The 24,215-nt window shown below is 45.1% G+C and overlaps 1 protein-coding gene across 2 annotated transcripts in view; it reads left to right on the top strand.

The window, feature by feature from the left end:
• The window catches only part of LOC112263819 (cGMP-inhibited 3',5'-cyclic phosphodiesterase B), a 102,059-nt gene that overhangs the window by 61,577 nt on the left and 16,267 nt on the right, over positions 1-24,215 (top strand). The window contains exons 2-11 of one of the 2 annotated variants that reach the window (XM_042330997.1): positions 13,211-13,261; positions 16,004-16,252; positions 16,543-16,691; positions 17,843-17,946; positions 18,072-18,285; positions 18,425-18,522; positions 18,745-18,899; positions 21,771-21,899; positions 23,073-23,184; positions 24,029-24,142. In XM_042330997.1, coding sequence (XP_042186931.1) covers positions 13,211-13,261; positions 16,004-16,252; positions 16,543-16,691; positions 17,843-17,946; positions 18,072-18,285; positions 18,425-18,522; positions 18,745-18,899; positions 21,771-21,899; positions 23,073-23,184; positions 24,029-24,142 — 1,375 coding nt within the window. Of the gene's footprint in view, positions 1-13,210; positions 13,262-16,003; positions 16,253-16,542; positions 16,692-17,842; positions 17,947-18,071; positions 18,286-18,424; positions 18,523-18,741; positions 18,900-21,770; positions 21,900-23,072; positions 23,185-24,028; positions 24,143-24,215 lie in introns of both variants that reach the window. The other variant, XM_042330996.1, reaches the window with a different exon arrangement.

Below are 24,215 nucleotides of genomic sequence, written 5' to 3'. Positions count from 1 at the left end.
AGGGGCCTTGTTTTAACCAAGTTAACCATTTTCACTGTAGTGTCCAAAATGCCTTTCAAGCTGTCAGGTATTCCTTTGGCAGCAAGAGCCTCTCAGTGGATGCTGCAGTGTACCCAAGTGGTGTCGGGAGCAACTGCTTGCACGCGTGTTACCACTCCACTATGTCTCCCTGTCATGGCTTTTGCTCCATCAGTACAGATACCAACACATCTTGACCACCAAAGTCCATTTGATGTCACAAAGCTGTCCAGTACTTTAAAAATATCCTCTCATGTTGTCCTGGTTTCCAGTAGTTTGCAGAAGAGGATGTCTTCCTTAATTGACGCTCCATAAACATAACGGACATATACCAGGAGCTGTGCCAGGCCCGCCACGTCTGTTGACTCATCCAGCTGTAACACATATATAATTCACTGGCTAGTATGCGAAGCAGTACTTGTTTCAAAACATCTCCTGCCATGTCACTGATGCGTTGTGAAAGTGTTGTTTGATGAAGGTATTGTCTGTATAGTTTTTGTTGGCCTTTTCCCCCAGCATTGTTCCAGCCATATCTGCGGCAGCAGGAAGAATTAAGTTCTCCACAATAGCATGGGGCTTGCCTGTCCTAGCCACTCGGTGGCTCACCATATAAGACGCTTCTAGCCCCTTCTTATTAATGGTATCTGTTGCTTTTATAAAGTCATCTTTATTCTCGCTAAAAAAACTCCTGTGGCGGTTTCCCGCGAGAGAGTAACGGTTAATGTGATTGGATGTTAATTATTTGACTAGGCTTCCTGTATTTGACGTTGTGGTGTTATTTCATTGAACACTAGATAGTTTCATTTGATTTTTGGCAGTGAACCGAGGCTACTTAGGCGAGAGAAAAACCTGACCCAAATGTATAGCCCCATTGGAAAATATAAATGTACTGTTTGAAAATGTGAGAGAAAGAAAATCTATTTATATTTGATTTGAATCCCATTTTATTTGGTGTCCCCCCGACGGCATTGCGCGTACGTACCCCAGTTTGGGAATAACTGGTCGATGGTGATTGCATGGCTGTGTGCTCGATTTTATACACCTGTCAGCAGCAGGTGTGGCTGAAATAGCTGAATCGATATACTTTTCAACAGTTGAAGTTGGAGGTTTACATACACCTTAGCCAAAAACATAACTCAATTTTTCACAATTCCTGACATTTAATCCTAGTAAAATGTCCCTGTCTTAGGATCACCACTTTATTTTAAGAATGTGAAATGTCAGCGTAATAGTAGGGAATTCTTTATTTCAGCTTTTATTTCTTTCATCACTTTCCTAGTGGGTCAGACGTTTACATTCGCTCAATTAGTATTTGGTAGCATTGCCTTTAAATTGTTTAACTTGGATCAAATGTTTTGGGTAGCCTTCCCCAAGCTTCCCACAATAAGTTGGGTGAATTTTAGCCCACTCCTCCTGACAGAGCTGTTGTAACTGAGTCAGGTTTGTAGGCCTCCTTGCTCGCACACGCTTTATCAGTTCTGCCCACAAATGTTCTATAGGATTGAGGTCAGGGCTTTGTGATGGCCACTCCAATACCTTGACTTTGTTGCAGAAGTGGGACCAAGTCATTGTTTTACAAGTCACAAGTAAGTCTCAAGCCTTAGCACTCAAGTCCCATGTCAAGGCAGGCAAGTCCGAGTTGTAGCTCAATCTTGGGTGTAATGATCACGTTCCCGCACTGACTGACTGTGTGGAGGCTCATTGACTTAATGTTATGTTAGCCTACATGCTATACAAGCAAAGTTCTATATAGCTGTCGGATATATTAGCCACGATTTAACGTTCTTTGTGCAGCTTCAAATGTCGAACCAAGTTGGAACTTGATGCGCCTCCTTTGAATTTTCTTCCCGCATGTTTTGCTAGTTACGTTTTTGTTGACTACAGCGTAGTCTTCATATCCAAAAATAATAATTTTGGGTATCATCTTTCCGAGGGCTCCGACTGGATTCACCCACCGACATTCCTCTGCATTGCAACGCACATCTTTTTCTCAGCTGCCACAATTTGATTGGCTGCTGTCCGATTCCAACTGTAATCCGTTAAATGAAGAGTTGATGCGCGGCACACTTTTTTTTAAAATAGTATCATTTTTAATATTTGGGCTTGGGGAGGGTGTAAAGTCAGTCCGAGTCAAAGGGCTCAAGTCCAAGTTGTCACGAGTCATTAGTGCTGAAGTCAAAGTCCAGTTGCAAGTCATCATATTTGTGACTCGAGTCCACACCTCTGCTTTGTTGTCCTTAAACTAATCATGTAAATGTAATTAATTAGGAAGTCAGGGCACCACGGAAAATCTTCAGATTACAAAGAAGTTAAGCCATTTTGCCACAACTTTGGAAGTATGCTTGGGGTCATTGTCCATTTGGAAGACCCATTTGCGACCAAGGTTTACCTTCCTGACTGATGTCTTGAGATGTTGCTTCAATACATCCACATCATTTTCCTGCCTCATGATGCCATCTATTTTGTGAAGTGTGCCAGTCCCTCCTGCTGCAAAGCACCCCCACAACATGATGCTGCCACCCCTGTGCTTCACAGTTGGGATGGTGTTCTTTGGCTTGCAAGCCTCCCCCTTTTTCCTCCAAACATAACAATGGTCATTATGGCCAAACAGTTCTGTTTTTGTTTCATCAGACCAGAGGGCATTTCTCCAAAAAGTGCGATCTTTCTCCCCATGTGCAGTTGCAAACCGTAGTCCGGCTTTTTTATGGCAGTTTTGGAGCAGTGGCTTCTTCCTTGCGGAGCGGCCTTTCAGGTTATGTCGATATAGGACAAGTTTTACTGTGGATATAGATACTTTTGTACCTGTTTCCTCCAGCATCTTCACAAGGTCCTTTGCTGTTCTGGGATTGATTTGTACTTTTTGCACCAAAGTACGTTCATCTCTAGGAGACAGAATGCATCTCCTTCCTGATCGGTATGATGGCTGCTTGTTCCCATGGTGTTTATACTTGCAAACTATTGTTTGTACAGATGAACGCGGTACCTTCAGGCGTTTGTAAATTGCTCCCAAGGATGAACCAGACTTGTGGAGGTCTACACATTTTTTTCTGAGGTTTTGGCTGATTTCTTTTGATTTTTCCCATGATGACAAGCAAAGAGGCACTGAGTTTGAAGGTAGGTCTTGATATACATCAGCAGGTACACCTCCAATTGACTCAAATGATGTCAATTAGCCTATCAGAAGCTTCTAAAGCCATGACATCATTTTCTGGAATGTTCCAAGCTGTTTAAAGGCACAGTCAACTTTGTGAATTGTGATTCAGAGAGTTATAAGTGAAATAATCTGTCTGTAAATGATTGTTGGAAAAATTACTTGTGTCGTGCACAAAGTAGCTGACCTAACCGACTGGCCAAAACTATAGTTTGTTATTAACAAGAAATTTGTGGAGTGGTTGAAAAATTAGTTTTAATGACTCCAACCTAAGTGTATGTAAACTTCCGACTTCAACTGTATTTATGGTGTGTGTGACCCACCACCTGTATCCGGTTCTATGTAGCAAAATGTAAAATTGTGAGGTAAAACGTGGTATATCATCCACTGCAGTTGAGGAACAATGGGAAAGTAATTCTGCTTTGAAAGTTACTAACAACACTTTTGAGGAAATGGCCATTGAATGTTTTGGTACACCTACTGGAGAGTTCTTCTTTGTTGACACGTGTTCACACCCTCTTAAGCCTTAGCCCCACCCATGTCTTTAAAGATTCACATGTGAGGCCATGTGCTAAGCAGAGTGAGTAGTTTAGTAAACAACCAAAGATTTCAAGACGAAGTAGTAGCCTACAATAAGGAAAAACTCTAGGTAAAAATACTCTATCTAGTCCTTGGTCTATTCCCTAACCTGACTTTGGTGCAGGTCATGTTGTTCTTCACATTACCGTCTCTGGTAAACACACACTATATCAAACTAAATCGAAGTGTATTTGTCACATGCCCAGGATACAGAAGGTGTAAACAATACAGTGAAATGGTTACTTTCATAGTAGCAATATCAAAAACACAAAGTGTCTAGATAAATATATTTTATAAATCATGTTTGGGAATACTTTGGAACATATTTCCAAAATTCAAAGAAATTTGAACAGATTTTTCTTTTGCTCAGAAACTTGGGGGCCAAATAAAACCACGCGGGCCGCCAGTTGGGGAACTCTGGTCTATGGTGTGGCAAGCCGTCTGTCTGCAGACTGCAGTAGAGTAGTTAAATGTCCGGTTTGGTTGTGGGGATGTGGCTGACTGTGGGGGTGTTATTGACAGTTAAGGCCAGGCAGTCATCAGTCATCAAAGGATATGGCTGGTGTTGCAGCAGGACCAGGGTGTGTTATAGGGTGTTGTTTGGGTGTGCTTCCCTGACAGGCTGGCCCTGGTTGGCGGGTGGGGCGGGGTGGGTTGAGGGCTGTAGCATGTCAGTGTGGAGTTATTCGGCTCTCTGTCATAACCCAGGGCTAGGGGCAGGCAGGTGAGAAACGCACATACTGACACTTTCCCCTCTCCCAGCCACTCACAACACACAGCTCCCTCCTCACAAATACCTCACCTCACACCAAGAACCAAAACACCTAACAAATTCGGTCTTCTCAATCAATGAACTATTGGAGATTTTGTAAACCTTTTTTTTATTACACTGAACAAAAATATAAACGCATCATGCAAAGTGTTGGTCCCATGTTTCATGAGCGGAAGTAAAAGATGTCAGAAATGTTTCATACACAATTTGTTTACATCCGTGTTAGTGAACATATCTCCTTTGCCAAGATAATCCATACACCTGACAGGTGTGGCATATCAAGAAGCTGATGAAACAGCATGATCATTACACAGGTACACTTTGTGCTGGGGACAATAATAGGTCACTCTAAAATGTGCAGTTTTGTCACACAACACAATGCCACAGATGTTGAGGGAGCATTCAATTGGCATGCTGACTGCAGGAATGTCCACCAGAGCCATTGCAAGAGAATTGAATGTTAATTTCTATACCATAAGCCGCCTCCAACGTTGTTTTAGAGAATTTGGCAGTACGTCCAACCAGCCTCACAACAGCAGACACGTGTAACCACACCAGCCCAGGACCTTCACATCCGGCTTATTCACCTGCGGGATTTTCTGAGACCAGTCACTCGGATTGGGTTTGCACAACCGAAGGATTTCTGCACTAACCGTCTCAGGGAAGCTCATCTGCATGCTCTGTATCCTCACTAGGGGTCTGGACCTGACTGCAATTTGGTGTCATAACTGACTTCAGTGGGCAAATTCTCACCTTCGATGGCCACTGGCATGCTGGAAAAGTGTGCTCTTCACGGATGAATCCCAGTTTCAACTGTACCAGGAAGATGGTGCCATGTAGCCGATCAGTTTGCTGATGTCAACATTGTGAACAGAGTGCCACATGGTGGTGGTGGTGGGGTTATGGTATGGTCAGGCATAAATACGGACAACAAACTCAATTACATTTTATTGATGGTAATTTGAAAGTACAGAGATACCACGAAGAGATCCTGAGGCCCATTGTCATGCCATTCATCTGCCATCATCACCTCATGTTTCAGCATGATTATGCACGGCCCCATGTCGCAATGATCTGTACACAATTCCTGGAAGCGGAAAATGTCCCAGTTCTTCCATGGCCTGCATACTCAACTAGACATGTCATCCATTGAGCATGTTTGGGATGCTCTGGATCGGCGTGTACGACATTGTGTTCCAGTTCCCGTCAATATACAGCAACTTTGCACAGCCATTGAAGAGGAGTGGGTCAACATTCCACAGGCCACAATCAACTCTGTGAAGTAGATGTGTCAAGCTGCAGGAGGCAAATGGTGGTCACACCAGATACTGACTGGTTTTCTGATCCACACCCCCTACCTTTTGTTTAGGTGTATGTGACCAAGTCATGAAATCCATAAATTAGGGCCTAAGGAATTTATTTAAATTGACTGGTTTCTTTACGGTAACTCATATCTTTGAAATTCTTGCATGTTTATATTTTTGTTCAGTTTATCTTCACCACATTTCACCTGAGCTGTAAACATATGATCAGCCTGGTATATTAGGAATTAGGCCCTATATTGTGACTATATTAGGCCCTCTATTGTGACTATATCAGGCTGTATATTGTGACTATATTAGGCCCTATATTGTGACTACACTAGGCCCTATATTGTGACTATACTAGGCCCTATATTGTGACTATACTAGGCCCTATATTGTGACTATATTAGGCCCTATATTGTGACTATATTAGGCCCTATATTGTGACTATATTAGGCCCTATATTGTGACGATATTAGGCCCTATATTGTGACGATACTAGGCCCTATATTGTGACGATACTAGGCCCTATATTGTGACTATATTTGACCCTATATTGTGACTATATTTGACCCTATATTGTGACTATATTTGACCCTATATTGTGACTATATTTGACCCTATATTGTGACTATACTAGGCCCTGTATTGTGACTATACTAGGCCCTATATTGTGACTATACTAGGCCCTATATTGTGACTTTATCAGGCCTCAATTGTGACCCTCTCATACAGATAAGAATGTTCCAGTATGTTTACCTCCATTTGAATTTACAAGTAGAGCAAGTAGAGTTGTGTTAAAATAGGAGAGGATGAGAGGATGTAGCACACATATTTGCATTGGTACAGTTGTACACAGTATTGTACCATGTTACATAAACATATGTGTTTGTATGTGTAGCCTATTTGGATGTGTTCATCCTCATGACAATCCTCCTCTTTCTTGTTAAGAATAACACATGATGCTCTCTTTTGACCTACAAACTGGTGAATCTGTAATTAGGCAGGTGTGCGTGTGTGTGCGCGCATAATGTTGTTGTTACACACACAGGGGCTAGCTAACAGGCCTGTGTATTGTGGCCATTGAACTCTGCTGTTGACCCACATTTCCCTGTCTCTGGAACTGTTACGTTCACTGTCAAATCATGTGTGAACAGAGCTTGGCATTTTTCGAATGAGACTACATGTTGAGGTGAAAAGAGGAACATAGAGTGTACAGAGAGATATGAACAGAACGTACATGTGTATGTGTGTGCGTGCTCACAGAGGTGTGAACAAAGCGTCACAGGGACACACGTGTCTGAGGAACACACTCCCTGGCTCCAGTCTGACAGCCAGGCCAGCAGCACGTCTCGACTGCGTCAACCACTACACTCCATGGCAGCCTCTCTCTCTCCCTCCCTGTCACTCCCTCTCTCTCCCTCTGTCACTCCCTCTCTCTCATCACTCCCTCTCCGCTCTCTCCCTCCCTGTCACTCCCTCTCTCTCCTCTGTCACTCCCTCTCTCTCATCACTCCCTCTCCGCTCTCTCCCTCCCTGTCACTCCCTCTCTCTCCCTCTGTCACTCCTCTCTCTCATCACTCCCTCTCCGCTCTCTCCCTCCCTGTCACTCCCTCTCTCTCCCTCTGTCACTCCCTCTCTCTCATCACTCCCTCTCCGCTCTCTCCCTCCCTGTCACTCCCTCTCTCTCTCCCTCTGTTACTCCCTCTCTCATCACTCCCTCTCCGCTCTCTCCCTCCCTGTCACTCCCTCTCTCTCCCTCTGTCACTCCCCTCTCTCATCACTCCCTCTCCGCTCTCTCCCTCTGACCCATCTCTCTCTCTCCCTCTGATCCATCTCTCTCTCTCCCTCTGACCCATCTCTCTCTCTCCCTCTGACCCATCTCTCTCTCTCCCTCTGACCCATCTCTCTCTCTCCCTCTGACCCATCTCTCTCTCTCCCTCTGACCCATCTCTCTCTCTCTCCCTCTGACCCATCTCTCTCTCTCCCTCTGACCCATCTCTCTCTCTCCCTCTGACCCATCTCTCTCTCTCCCTCTGACCCATCTCTCTCTCTCCCTCTGACCCATCTCTCTCTCTCCCTCTGACCCATCTCTCTCTCTCCCTCTGACCCATCTCTCTCTCTCCCTCTGACCCATCTCTCTCTCTCTCCCTCTGACCCATCTCTCTCTCTCTCCCTCTGACCCATCTCTCTCTCTCTCTCCCTCTGACCCATCTCTCTCTCTCCCTCTGACCCATCTCTCTCTCTCCCTCTGACCCATCTCTCTCTCTCCCTCTGACCCATCTCTCCCCCTCCCTCTGACCCATCTCTCTCCCTCCCTGACCCATCTCTCTCTCTCCCTCTGACCCATCTCTCTCTCTCCCTCTGACCCATCTCTCTCTCCCTCTGACCCATCTCTCTCTCTCCCTCTGACCCATCTCTCTCTCTCCCTCTGACCCATCTCTCCCTCTGACCCATCTCTCCCCCTCCCTCTGACCCATCTCTCTCTCTCCCTCTGACCCATCTCTCTCTCTCCCTCTGACCCATCTCTCTCTCTCCCTCTGACCCATCTCTCTCTCCCTCTGACCCATCTCTCCTCTGACCCATCTCTCCCTCTGACCCATCTCTCCCTCTGACCCATCTCTCCCTCTGACCCATCTCTCCCTCTGACCCATCTCTCCCTCTGACCCATCTCTCCCTCTGACCCATCTCTCTCTCTGACCCATCTCTCTCTCTGACCCATCTCTCCCTCTCCCTCTGACCCATCTCTCTCTCTCCCTCTGACCCATCTCTCTCTCTCCCTCTGACCCATCTCTCTCTCTCCCTCTGACCCATCTCTCTCTCTCCCTCTGACCCATCTCTCTCTCTCCCTCTGACCCATCTCTCTCTCTCCCTCTGACCCATCTCTCTCTCTCCCTCCGACCCATCTTTCTCTCTCCTCATCTCTCCCCTCCCTCTGACCCATCTCTCTCTCTCCCTCTGACCCATCTCTCTTTCTCCCTCTGACCCATCTCTCCTCTCCCCCTCCCTGACCCATCTCTCTCTCTCCCTCCGACCCATCTTTCTCTCTCCTCACTCTCCCCCTCCCTCTGACCCATCTCTCTCTCTCCCTCTGACCCATCTCTCTCTCCCTCTGACCCATCTCTCTCTCCCTCTGACCCATCTCTCTCTCTCCCTCTGACCCATCTCTCTCTCTCCCTCTGACCCATCTCTCTCTCCCTCTGACCCATCTCTCTCTCTCCCTCTGACCCATCTTTCTCTCTCTCCGCCCCCATCTCTCTCTCCCTCTGACCCATCTCTCTCTCCCTCTGACCCATCTCTCTCTCTCCCTCTGACCCATCTCTCTCTCTCCCTCTGACCCATCTCTCTCTCCCTCTGACCCATCTCTCTCTCCCTCTGACCCATCTCTCTCTCTCCCTCTGACCCATCTCTCTCTCTCCCTCTGACCCATCTCTCTCTCTCCCTCTGACCCATCTCTCTCTCTCCCTCTGACCCATCTCTCTCTCCCTCTGACCCATCTCTCTCTCTCCCTCTGACCCATCTTTCTCTCTCCTCCGCCCCATCTCTCTCTCCCTCTGACCCATCTCTCTCTCCCTCTGACCCATCTCTCTCTCTCCCTCTGACCCATCTCTCTCTCTCCCTCTGACCCATCTCTCTCTCTCCCTCTGACCCATCTCTCTCTCTCCCTCTGACCCATCTCTCTCTCTCCTCTGACCCATCTCTCTCTCTCCCTCTGACCCATCTCTCTCTCTCCCTCTGACCCATCTCTCTCTCTCCCTCTGACCCATCTCTCTCTCTCCCTCTGACCCATCTCTCTCTCTCCCTCTGACCCATCTTTCTCTCTCCTCCTCCCCCTCCCTCCGACCCATCTTTCTCTCTGACCCATCTCCCCCTCCCTCTGACCCATCTCTCTCTCTCCCTCTGACCCATCTCCTCTCTCCCCCTCCCTCTGACCCATCTCTCTCTCTCCCTCTGACCCATCTTTCTCTCTCCTCCCTCTGACCCATCCCTCCGACCCATCTTTCTCTCTCCCATCTCTCTCCCCTCCCTCTGACCCATCTCTCTCTCTCCCTCTGACCCATCTCTCTCTCTCCTCACTCTCCCCCTCCCTCTGACCCATCTCTCTCTCTCCCTCTGACCCATCTTTCTCTCTCCTCCGCCCCGCTCTCTCTGTAAACAAACAGACGTCCGACAGATCTTTCCTCCGGCCCTCTCCCGTTGCCATGGCGTTTGGAGCATTGTTTGCTGGGCTCTGTTGAGTTGCCATGGCAGTGCTTATTTGCTGTACTAAATGTTTGGCCGTGTTGTACAGAGTCTGATGACAAACACTGAGCATCCCGGTCTGATCAATGAAACTGCCTCTGATTGGAGAGGAAGGAACAAGGCCTCTCATAGAAGCGCAGCACAGATACACTTGTCATCCAATCTAACCTATTTAATGGCCTCGTATTCTTTGCGTCTGGTGTCCTTTGATGCAGATAAAATATGCTTTGGGATGACATTCCCCTGACATAAATGCTTTGGTTTCTGTGTTCATTCAGAGGATCTCTGGTCGCAATTCTTGGTCTCTGATACTGAATTATTATTTACAACAGCACTGGTATCACTCTCACTCCCAGGGTGCATCACTCCTCACCACACCTGCTCTCACACTCTGTAGCAGTCTACTACTGAACACACAACCTAGACTAAGGGTCCTGTGCAATCACAAAGATATCCTTATTTACTGTGTTAGTTAAAGCTAAATAACAAATGTCTTTGAGGATTACATGTTGGATGAATGTGATTCATGTCAACGTTTACAATTATGTGAAACAAAGAGACCTGGATAATAAATGCTTTCTTACATTGCAGAAAGGAGGTTGTTTTCATAGCCCTGCACTATGTTCCAGTGCATTGGGGACCAGTGAACTAACACTTAAGCATCAACGATGCACCAATGATTTACAGTGTGATTATAAGATTGAAGTAGACCAGTATGCACTATCTTATATAATGACTAGGCTTATACTTCCTAGGATTGGGCTTTGTGTCTATTTAGATGTGACTTGCTGTGTGTTTTTGTGTTTAAGTCTGAGAGGTGGTCTGTGACTAAAGACTAGAGAGAGCAGAGGCCTTGAAGTGTGTCCATCCATCCACATGCCTCTAGCACACACCCTTGTGGCCAGTAGAAAGACTGCATGCTCTCTGAGTCTTGAGAGAATGAGTGTTTGCTCTCTGGGTTTAACCTGGCGACTAACCTGTGTCCTCCCTGAGAGGACATGTATAGTGATCACCCAGTATGATGGCAAACTGCTCCCAAGACACATTTCCTTCAGGACAGACTGTTCTGCTCGGTCTAGACTATAGATCATCCACAGATACTGTTGGGTGTTTGTTGCTGTTATTTTATTCTCCCCAGAAGTGGTAGTTTGATCATTTAAACTCTTTTATATGCCAATCCTACTTAAAATGTTTTAATGGAGTGAAAATACTGTCCAAAATGAGGCGAAACTAGTGAATTAAATAATATCAACAAATGGCAAAAATGGTATCGTTCGAGGTTGTACTGCAGATCTAGGCCTATTGAAACCAATTCACATCAATTCAACACCCACTGTAGATCTAGTTATTGTAGTGTGTCGTAAGTAAACCTACAACCCAGTATGTGACAACGGAAGTTCAACACTCGTGGCATAGTAGCAGTTTGTCTGTGTGAGACTGAGCTCTGTTTGGTGACTTTTCTCTTGACAGATCATGTGGAAATGCTGGTCATTGACGTAATGGGGGCTAGATAAGATCTGAGAGTACCATTGTTGACGTTTCATTGTGGTTGGCTGGTTGCGGTGGTTTGCATTTTGTGTTTTTCCTTTCTACAAAAGGCATAAGTTAGACACAATAGTCTCTGTGTGTGTCGGCCTAAATAACACTACAGCAGTTGAAAGTCCACCGTTTGGCAATTCGTCTATGTAAGCTGTTTGACCTGATTCTATCTTACCCTCATGTGTTTACTTTAGGTTAACTACTAGAGGTGAATAAAGAAACAACACTTTCTCGTTGACCTCTTTAATATGCTACAACAGTTACACTATGTCTAATACTGTAAAATAGACTGTTTCTCGTTGACCTCTTTAATATGCTACAACAGTTACACTGTCTAATACTGTAAAATAGACTGTTTCTCATTGACCTCTTTAATATGATACAACAGTTACACTATGTCTAATACTGTAAAATAGACTGTTTCTCGTTGACCTCTTTAATATGCTACAACAGTTACACTATGTCTAATACTGTAAAATATGACTTTCTCGTTGACCTCTTTAATATGCTACAACAGTTACACTATGTCTAATACTGTAAAATATGACTTTCTCGTTGACCTCTTTAATATGCTACAACAGTTACACTATGTCTAATACTGTAAAATAGACTGTTTCTCGTTGACCTCTTTAATATGATACAACAGTTACACTGTCTAATACTGTAAAATAGACTGTTTCTCGTTGACCTCTTTAATATGCTACAACAGTTACACTATGTCTAATACTGTAAAATATGACTTTCTCGTTGACCTCTTTAATATGCTACAACAGTTACACTGTCTAATACTGTAAAATATGACTTTCTCGTTGACCTCTTTAATATGCTACAACAGTTACACTATGTCTAATACTGTAAAATAGACTGTTTCTCATTGACCTCTTTAATATGCTACAACAGTTACACTATCTCTAATACTGTAAAATATGACTTTCTCTTTATGGACCTATTGTATTAGAACTGATGCATGTGTTGAAGTACTTCACCTCTTATGATAAAACAACAATCGTTGGTTGTGATTAATGAATACCTGCATGTGCATATATATATAACTCAGCAAAAAAAGAAACGTCCTCTCACTGTCAACCTCATTTATTCTCAGTGTTCTGAGAATGTTCAGCTGTCTGTCCTGTCTCCCTGTAGCTCTGTGTTAGGCGTCTCACAGTATGGAAAATGTATTTATTTCCCTGGCCACATCTGCAGTCCTCATGCCTCCTTGCAGCATGCCTAAGGCACGTTCACGCAGATGAGCAGGGACCCTGGGCATCTTTCTTTTGGTGTTTTTGAGAGTCAGTAGAAAGGCCTCTTTAGTGTCCTAAGTTTTCATAACTGACCGTAATTGCCTACCGTCTGTAAGCTGTTAGTGTCTTAACGACCGTTCCACAGGTGCATGTTCATAAATAGTTTCTGGTTAATTGAACAAGCAATTGAACAAGTGTTTAAAGTCTTTACAAAGAAGATCTGTGAAGTTATTTGGATTTTTTAAAATTATCTTTGAAAGACAGGGTCCTGAAAAAGGGATGTTTCTTTTTTTGCTGAGTTATGTATCTGTAACACACACCCTAGCAAGGCCTCCTGACTGCTTTGTGTGTTTCTCTCGTTCAGATGATCCTATGGGACTGGGACCTGAAGCAGTGGTACAAGCCCCAGTATCAGGTTAGTGTGTTTTCTCTCTCTCTCTCTCACACACACACACACACACACACACACACACACACACACACACACACACACATATATTCTATCACTGTTAGAGCACATGTGCAGTCTATCATTCACATTAGGGTTGGGGATCATTTCATATTTTACTTTCAATCCACGAATGAATTGTAATAACATGAATACAACTATAGATCATCAACATAGTTAACAAGCAACCTTTCAGTTATTCTTATTTAGTCCAATGCTCTAACCACTCAGATTTGCTACCCTAGTCCAATGCTCTAACCAATTACATTTCCCAGAGAGGGCATTGAATTGATAAAATGTAAGTAAAAGAGGATACTGACTGAAAATAGTATTAGTGTAGTAACTGTAATTTAGTCATATTTCAAAGAATTGAGGCTGGAATTAATAAGTACAGAGGTGCATTTTTTTTTTTACCAACTCCAAACTTTTAGGAAATCAGATTTATCTCAATACATTTTGGAGAGCCTCCACATAATCTTTCTAATCTAGTATACTGGCCTTGTGTTTCAATTTATTGTCAAATCGCTGACACACGTTTTATGCTAGGTCTACTTTATGCATCGCAGAATGGAAGCATCTGTGTTTTTGTAAGCATGTGTGTGTGTGTGTGTGTGTGTGTGTGTTTGTGTCGATGTGTGTGTAGATGTGTGTGTGTGTGTAGATGTTTGAACTGTGCATGTAGGCCTGCCTGTGTGTGTGTGTGTGTGTGTGTGTGTGTGTGTGTGTGTAGATGTGTTTGAACTGTGCATGTAGGCCTGCCCATGTGTGTGTGTGTAGATGTGTTTGAACTGTGCATGTAGGCCTGCCCGTGTGTGTAGATGTGTGTGTAGATGTGTTTGAACTGTGCATGTAGGCCTGCCCGTGTGTGTGTGTGTGTGTGTGTGGGTGTGTGTGTGTGTGTGGATGTTTGAACTGTGCATGTAGGCCTGCCCATGTGTGTAGATGTGTGTGTGTGTGTGTGTGTGTAGATGTGTTTGAACTATGCATGTAGGCCTGCCCGTGTGTGTAGATGTGTTTGAACTGTGCATGTAGGCCTGCCCGTGTATGTAAATGTGTGTGTAGATGTTTGAACTGTGCATGTAGGCCTGCCCGTGTGAGTGTGTGTGTGTAGATGTGTTTGAACTGTGCATGTAGGCCTGCCCGTATTTGTAGATGTGTGTAGATGTGTTTGAACTGTGCATAGGCCTGCCCGTGTGTGTAGATGTGTTTGAACTGTGCATGTAGGCCTGCCCGTATGTGTAGATGTGTGTGTGTGTGTGTAGATGTTTGAACTGTGCATGTAGGCCTGCCCGTATGTGTAGATGTGTGTGTGTGTGTAGATGTTTGAACTGTGCATGTAGGCCTGCCCATGTGTGTATTTTGTGCCTTGTGTGTCTTGTCATCCTGTTGGGGTCCACAGTGTTTTGCAGACACGCTGTACAGGTAGATCAACAGGAAGCTGTGCTCCTCTGACTGACGTCTGCCCCACTCATCACTCACCACTCATTGTGGCCACAGAGCCGGGCCTTCAAAAGTAGCCTAGTTCTCCAAACTCTCTAGTATTTTATATGGGGTCTATCAGCACAGCAACAGTCAGTAGGATAGGCAGGGTGAAGAGGGGTAGGGGTGCAGGCAGGATCTCCGTCAGCGTCATGACATACACACAGTGTCCTAGCTGTCGTCACTGGGCCAGGGAAGTGCCAGTGCTGCACTTTTACTCCACACAGATGCACACACACCAGCACCATGCCCAGCCAGCACCATGCCCTGCCAGCACCACTCCCCTTTATTACTGACATCACTGGTCCAAACAGCCTTTCAATTACCCAGCATCAATGCCATGAGCTCACTATTGAGCCTGTCTGCCCTTCACACTACCCTCTACTGCTGTAAGAGGAGGAGTGACAAGTACAGTCCCATCACAATGAGGCCAGCAGTGTCCTGTTACAGCTATCTGACAGTCTTACCTGCGTATGTGTGATACCTGTAGATGTCCTGGGCCCACTTTTTACGCAAAAACACTTTTTACGCAAAAACACTTTTTACGCAAAAACTTAAGAAGCTTCTTAACAAGAAGAAAATAAGTTCATATGTGTAGATCCTCAAAAATGAATTCATGATTTTCTCATGAACTTCTCAGGTGTCTTCTTATGAACTTAACAATCTTCAGATGTTTGTCGTTAGGCAACCCAGCCAGCTAGCTGTCTATCTAGCAATGGCAATCATGTTCGCATATTTCTAATTGTGATTACTGGTCTAAAATATGAACTTGGGCTAAAAACAATTAACACTGAAACTTTCAGATGAAGTTTGAGTCAATTGAACATGTTTAATAGCTCACATTAGCATATTCTTTCACTGCCATGTGTTTAAGACAAGGGTTTAGCTATCTGGGAATCACTTTATTTTCAAGCATCTCATTTCTTTTTACTTTTTGCTTAAGGAGATACATAAGAAGTAACATAAGAACATTTCCAATAATCTTTTTGAGGAATAGCAACTTCGCTTAACTTTCTTCATAAGTCCATAGTTAAGGAAAAAATGGCAATTAAGAAGGAATTTCTTCTTCAGAAGGTTTTGTGTTTGGTCATTTAAATCCTTTCTGGGTTCATTACAAACTGTAAAGGACACCAGTCTCTCTTCTTTAGTACAGTATCTACTGTATGTTTGTGCTCTGCTGAATGAGGGATCTCTCTGACATGTGTCCCCTTGTCTCCTCCATGTCCCCAGGGAGCGGTAAGTGGTAACGGAGTGGACCTGTCGGTCATCAACGAGGCCAGGAACATGGTGTCTGACCTGCTGATGGACTCGTCCCTGTCGCCACACACCGTCTCGTCCCTGCGCAGCGTCAGCAGCCTCATGGGGACCTTCTCTGGCTCCTGTCGGCCCAGGGTCAACCCCTTCACCCCCTTCCCAGGTTTCTACCCCTGTACCGAGGTGGAGGACCCTGCAGAGAGGGGCGACAGGAAGCCCCTGAAGGTGGGCCCTCCAGCAACCTTCTGAATGTGATACTAGCAGATCATAACTAACACACAGACAGAAGCCTGCTGAGACTAGCAGGCCAACACATTATCCACTAACACATTATCCACTTATACATGGTATCTTATCCTCATAATGAATGTTCCTCTTCTATGTGTTTTTAGTTGTACACCTGCTCTACTCTATGTAACCTGGTGGTGAGCTGAATATAGATCTGCCTTTGACTGTGTTATAGCATCATTGACCATAATGTAATAATGTCTCCCTGCTCCCCTCCACACACCTAGGGTCTTAGCAGCAGGAACAGCCTACCAACCCCCCAACTCCGCCGCGGCTCCACCTCCTCCCCTCTCCCCCCTCTGGAGTCGGTCTCCTCCCGCTGGGAACGCAACAACGGCAAGAGACCGGGACCCCACCCTGACCTCAATATGACCAGGTACGACCACACACACCTTGACCTCAACATTACCACACACACAGTGACTTCAATATGACCAGGTACGTCCACACACACCTTGACCTCAACATTACCACACACACCCTGATCGCAATATGACCAGGTACGATCACACACAGGTGGGACTTCAGAGTTCAGACACCAGGTTAAAGGTTAAAGATATATGCCCCGGGTAATTTGGCGACTAATACTTTTTTTTAAACCTCACGCTTTCGGCTGGATGTGTCAATGTGTAGTTCATACATGCATAATCTATGAGCAGAATTACTGTCTTACCTCAATTAGCCATGAAATCCCTAGTTTGAAAGCAACTTTTCTGGAAGCTTTGCGGTGCCATTTTCTCTACATTTACCCCTATGTGGGCTAGTCCCCTAGCAATTAGAGTTTTAGCAAATGAGCTTCAGCCCCCTACCATTTCAGTGACAGCTAGCAAGACACACACACACACACACACACACACACACACACACACACACACACACAGTAAAGAGAGCAATGACTTGGTGCTCATATCTGCACATTTGCAAGGTAGTATGGCGTTTTCGGGGACCACTTTTGCACGCGGGCACTACTTTCAGTACTACTGATTAAAACGTATACAAAAGTACTGGAGCACATCTTTCAAGGTCAGGTCATTTTCATCATGGCACACTCACTGTCTTTACCCTGATATGAACAAGCAGGCCCTCCCTCAGCAACACATTCTTTGTTACCATGTGTCTTTGATTAAACTCCCTGAAGATGTGGTTCCCCTTTATATCCACTGGGGGGCAGTAGTGGTCAAGCTCTGTAAGCTGATATGCCTAACAGATAATGACCATAACATTCCTTCATTCTCTTTGTTCCAACACTGTTTAAATGACTCACTTGACCTTTTAGGGATCTTTGACTTCTTCAAGGATACATTTTCAATGTTGATTTTCATTGTCTTATTTTGAGCACCAAATGAGTCATATAATTAGTGTTACTGTTTGCTATGTAACATTTCTCTAAGTTCATCTTTATACATAAGAGCGGGTGTGAAAAAGTTCATCATTATAATGGTGTAGATTGAATATGGAAGCATTTTAACTAATGTTGTCTCATTAGTTCTAGCAGTAAGTGCCATGGTGTGTGTGTGTGTGTTCCAGCACGGGGTCTCTGTCCAATGGGCCAAATGCAAACCTGTTGACCATCCCTAAGCAGAGGTCCTCCTCTGTGACCCTGACCTACCATGCCGGGCCCAGGAGAGCAGGTGAGATCATGAGGATTTACTGTATACACAGGTCTGATACACTGTGTGGAAGTAGAATGTGTTTTTAAGTTGTTTGACTAGCTCTCTCTCTCTCTCATTTCTTTCCTATCTCTCTCACTCTACAGGTGCGTCCCCCAGTCTGAGTCCTGTCAGCTCCCCCAGCCACAGTCCTCAAGGGGGAGGTCTCTCCTCCCAGGTTACGCGCCCCCCGGTGGAGTTTCCCGACACAGCTGACTTCCTCACCAAGCCCAGCGTCAACCTGCACAAGCCCCTGGGCTACATCCTCAGCTCCGCTGACTTCCAGGGGCCCTATCGCAGCCCCGCTGCCCTGTGCACCAGGTAGGGCAATTTACTACCCCCTTCCCCCTCCATTATTTACTGGTGTTGTAGAGCCAGTTCAGCCGTAGAGTAGAGTTGCATTTCACCATGTGTGTTGATGATAATGGCAGCTGTGTTTGTCCCTCTGCTCACCCTGTAGCTGTGGTCGTCAGATGCTGAAGAACATGCCCAGTATGGAGGCGGGGGAGGGACACCTGCCATTCACTGGTCATGCTGAGGCCCAGCGCAGACGCTCAGGTATGACACCTGCTGGAATGTAGCCTCACTCTGTACAGACATAGGCTGCACAGTGTTTTTGGGCGCACTCCCATGGCTTAGCTTACTGTTTCCACTCTCAAATGACTGAACCATTTGGACATGCTGTACCAGAGAGTTAATTCATTAGAATAATGCTTCCCACCGAAATGCGAAACTAGTGGTCAACTCACTGTGATGTGCAATGTGTCTCCTCCACAGCAGGTGAGGGGTCAGAGTTCATGGGGGAGGCACTGATCAGGGAGGAGAGTGTGGAGGCCGAGTCGATGGAGGACAGGAGTCCAGACGCAGGGAGCCAGGGCCAGACAGACAAGGAGGACCAGAGCGCCACCACAGAGCAGCAGACTCAGGAAACAGAGGTACGCAGTGCTACAGTATTCTAAGGGTGCATTCCCACACAAGCTAACAGATGAGTATGAGCTATGTACCATTGTGAGAGTGTTTTGGAAGTGCGTTGTTTAGCACAACCTCATGCAACCTGACACGCTTCCCCTCCGCTACTCCAACGCACCTTCCCCATTGAAATACATTGTGTTGGCTCTGTCATTTTACTCTGTGTTGCCCTCCCTGTGTGAATGCACCCTACTGCTAGGCTAACATCTGCCTTGCCTGGTTCACCAATTACTTTGCAGACAGAGTTCAGTGTGTCAAAGCAGAGGGCATGCTGTCCGGTCCTCTGGCAGTCTCTATGGGGGTGCCACAGGGTTCAATCCTCGGGCCGACTCTTTTCTCTGTATATATCAATGATGTTGCTCTTGCTGCGGGCGATTCCCTGATCCACCTCTACGCAGACGACACCATTCTATATACTTCCAGCCCGTCCTTGGACACTGTGCTATCTAACCTCCAAACGAGCTTCAATGCCATACAACACTCCTTCTGTGGCCTCCAACTGCTAGTAAAACCAAATGCATGCTTTTCAACCGTTCGCTGCCTGCACCCGCACGCCTGACCAGCATCACCACCCTGGATGGTTCCGACCTTGAATATGTGGACATCTATAAGTACCTAGGTGTCTGGCTAGACTGTAAACTCTCCTTCCAGACTCATATCAAACATCTCCAATCGAAAATCAAGTCAAGAGTCGGCTTTCTATTCCGCAACAAAGCCTCCTTCACTCACGCCGCCAAACTTACCCTAGTAAAACTGACTATCCTACCGATCCTCGACGATGTCATCTACAAAATTGCTTCCAACACTCTACTCAGCAAACTGGATGCAGTTTATCACAGTGCCATCCGTTTTGTCACTAAAGCACCTTATACCACCCACCATTGCGACTTGTATGCTCTAGTCGGCTGGCCCTCGCTACATATTCGTCGCCAGACCCACTGGCTCCAGGTCATGCTAGGTACAAGTCCATGCTAGGTAAAGCTCCGCCTTATCTCAGTTCACTGGTCACGATGGCAACACCCATCCGTACCACGCGCTCCAGCAGGTGTATCTCACTGAATATCCCTAAAGCCAACACCTCATTTGGCCGCCTTTCGTTCCAGTTCTCTGCTGCCTGTGACTGGAACGAATTGCAAAAATCGCTGAAGTTGGAGACTTTTATCTTTCTCACCAACTTCAAACATCTGCCATCTGAGCAGCTAACTGATCGCTGCAGCTGTACATAGTCTATCGGTAAATAGCCCACCCACTTTTACCTACCTCATCCCCATACTGTTTATATTTATTTACTTTTCTGCTCTTTTGTACACCAATATCTCTACCTGTACATGACCATCTGATCATTTATCACTCCAGTGTTAATCTGCAAAATTGTAATTATTCGCCTACCTTCTCATGCCTTTTGCACACAATGTATATAGACTCTCTTTTTTTTCCTACTGTGTTATTGACTTGTTAATTGTTTACTCCATGTGTAACTCTGTGTTGTCTGTTCACACTGCTATGCTTTGTCTTGGCCAGGTCGCAGTTGCAAATGAGAACTTGTTCTCAACTAGCCTACCTGGTTAAATAAAGGTGTTCTCAACTAGCCTACCTGGTTAAATAAAGGTGAAATAAAATTAAAAAATAAAACCTCGCCGTGCTGCAGACTTAAGAAACAAAGGTAGGCTACGCTGTTACATAACAGTAGCTTTGAAGGGATATGTCTCAGTCAATGCTAACACCTTACAGCGTTCGTTAGCCTTCCTGTGTGTAGCATTGCTGCCGCTAAACTATCTGTTAGTGGAATTAAATTCCTATATGTTTATTACCCAATTCAATTAATACACTCAGCCCATTTCTAAGGATTTGTAAGATACTTATTTGCATAAAATGGGTAGAGACCAGTCTCAAAATCAAGCAATAGCGTTTATTCTCGAGAGTACTGAACATGATACAATTTACAACAGGTTATAAACTGAAAATGACGTCATTAGGTTTCAAACTGTCCCATCCCTCCTCCACTCCGGTACAATGGCAGTATAGTTCACAAGCCTTCCTACATCGACCCCCACCGGTTTAGATAATTTACGACCAAGCCAAGGCCTCCCTGTGTAGATAAGCATTCTAGCCAGTCTGACGATAAGTTAATTAGTTTCTACCAAGGAACGGACAGTCTTTGTTCAAATTCTTGATTATAATTACACACATTATATTCAGTACTAGGATTAACATAAAATTCATACATCTATACAGTAATTTAATAGTATTCTGACTAGTCAGTCCTGATTGAAATGCATACATAATTTTGTCATTATTGATAAAAATCCCTTAACACTATCCCAACCAGGAGACTCCCTCTGAGTGAGAACACACTCAGGCCAACACATGTAACAGTGTAGCTAGCTATAGGATGTGTCCTCTAGTTAGTTCTGGGAACACAGTAAAGGATTTCCTCAGACACTCATTGGGTGCATGTCTTTCAGTCTGTTGTGATGTATCTAACAGCCGTGTAAAACCAGTGTGATGGGGGGGTAGTGTTGATCTGGCTCTGTCCTGGAATGCCCCCGCCGTTTACTTGGGCTGTGCGCTCACTTTCTTTATTGGACAAACCAAGCCTTGTTAAATCAAGCCAGCTGTTAAGACAACTGTGTAGGGTTCATCTGAGGATTCTGTGGGGTAATTCAAAAGTGAATTATTCAAAAGCAACGCATACATAGTCAGTCTGGAGCCTGCTTCCATCCCCTTAACAGAGGAATGAGATTCATAAGATTTACGATGTGGTGTCTTGTGTGTGTTTATCTAAACGTGTGTGTGTGTTAAAATGTGTGTGTGCTGTGGTCCTCTCCTGCCTGTAGGGTGAGTTCAGACTAGACCCCCTGCTGGAGAACCACGATGACCTCATGGAGAAGATCAACAGCTGGAACTTCCAGATCTTTGACCTGATGGACAGAACAGGAGGGAAGACAGGAAGAATACTCAGCTACGTCAGTACAACCACATACCAACCATATAGCAACCATCTATCTGTCATTACACCATGATCTGTTACATCAGGTATTCCCAAACTGGGGGCAATGCCGTCGGGGGTACGCCAAATAAAAATGTGATTCACATTCTATTTATTTTTTATTTTTTTTGTTACATTTGGAGAAAGAAAATATTCACATTTTCAAACAGTCCATTTATATTTTCCAACGGGGCTATACATTTGGGCAAGGGTTTTTTCTTGCCTGAGTAGCCTTGTTTCACTGCCTAAAATAAAAGTTAAACTATCTAGTGTTCAGAGAAATAACAACACAATGTCAAATACAGGTAGCCTAGTCAAATAATTAACATCCAATCACATTAACCGCTACTCTCTTGCGGGAATTCCACTAACGGTCTGTATGTAGCCAAACGTAGCTGCTGCTCATGTTGGTATCTGTACTGACGTAAAAGCCATGACAGGGAGACATAGTGGAGTGGTAACGCGTGTGCAAGCAGTTGCTCCCGACGCCACTTGGGTACACTGCAGCATCCACCGAGAGGCTCTTGCTGCCAAGGGAATACCTGACAGCTTGAAAGATGAGCCGAGTTGTGACAAACTCACACTCATTCTTATGTTTAATAAATATATCGTATAGTGTGTGTGAGGCAGGCTTACAATGATGGCAAAAAACATCATTTGAGAGTGTGCTGACCCTGGTGCAAGAGGGGGTACACAGATGGAGGTTGAATGTTTGAAGGGGTACGGGACTATAAAAAGTTTGGGAACCACTGTGTTACATCAATTAATATTTGAATAAACTACACCTGGGCTGTATCCCAAATGGAACCCTATTCCCTGTATAGTGCACAAATTTAGACCAGGACCCATAGGGCTAAGAGTAGTTTTGTGATTCAGCCATTGAATTTATTTATTTGGAGAAACTCACTTGATTGATTGGTTTAAATTTTGAGAACGGTATGATCTCCATTACTGATATTTGACTGAATGATGTCCCGAATGCTCGTGGTTGTCTTGGGGATTTTTCTATGTGCTGTTTTGAGTACACTGTGTTCTCCCAGTGTCTCACTGTCTGTGTCTGAGGGGAATGACTTGGTTAATGTAAAAAAACAAACATTTTATTTGTGTTTTAAATTAATCTAGGTGTTTTATTTGTTGTCTTTCTCCCCAGGTGACCTACACTCTGTTCCAGGACACTTGTCTGTTTGAGATGTTTAAGATCCCCGTGAGGGAGTTCATGTCCTATTTCTGTGCTCTGGAGAACGGCTATAGGGATATTCCCTGTGAGTATAGTGCTACCTATTCTTTCTTCAGTCCAGGCACAAAGCCCATATTAACACTTGGTATATTGTCTACTCAGATGTAGAAATGATCAGACCTGGGTGTAAAACATGAAGGTATGGGCCTCCTGAGTGGCGCAGCGGTCTGAGGCACTTCATCGCAGTGCTTGAGGTGTCACTACAGACCCGGGTTCGATCTCAGGCTGTGTCACAACTGGCCATGACCGGGAGTCCCATAAGGCGGCGCACAATTGGCCCAGCGTCGTCCGGATTAGGGGAGGGTTTTGCTGGGGGGACTTTACTTGGCTCATCGCGCTCTTGCGACTCCTTGTGGTGGGCCGTGCGCCTGCAGGCTGCTTCGGTCTTCAGTTGAATCGTTTCCTCCGACGCATTGGTGCGACTGGATTCTGGGTTAAGTGGGCGGGTGTTAAGGAGCTCGGTTTAGCGGGTCATGTTTCTTTGGACGCTCACCCCAGCCCGTTGGGGAGTTGCAGCGATGAGACAAGATTGTAATTGGATATGACAAAATTGGGGGAGAAAAGGGGGGTAAAAAATATGTACAAATAATAACATGAAGGTATTTGAATGCCGCTTAATTATGCTAGTTTAGACTTTTCCAGGCAGCTAAATTATGACCACTTCAAGTATTATTTGAAATGATTTACCCAGGTTTAGAAACTAACCCTAGGGTTGTCATGAAGTAGAAATCATAGGCCTACAGTTCACTACATACAGCATGACATGCACCATCATATGTAATCGAAGCTTCTACCTCATGTAAATGATGTGGTGAAGTATTACTGTGACTGATGTGTGATGTCCTGTGTGAATCTCTGCCTGTACTCAGATCATAACCGGGTCCATGCCACTGACGTTCTCCATGCTGTCTGGTACCTGACTACCCGGCCTGTTCCAGGGTTCCAGCAGATCCACAATGAGCATGTGACAGGAAGTGACACAGGTAGCACTATTTCTGTTCTCTTTATTTCACTTTGCCTCAGTAGGTATAACTCTGGACTTCCCCAAGCCCTCAT

Source organism: Oncorhynchus tshawytscha, linkage group LG12 (genome assembly GCF_018296145.1).
Source record: "Oncorhynchus tshawytscha isolate Ot180627B linkage group LG12, Otsh_v2.0, whole genome shotgun sequence".
Classification (NCBI taxonomy): Eukaryota; Metazoa; Chordata; class Actinopteri; order Salmoniformes; family Salmonidae; genus Oncorhynchus; species Oncorhynchus tshawytscha.
Note: the sequence above shows the minus strand (reverse complement) of the source record. Positions and strands in the feature narration are given on the sequence as shown.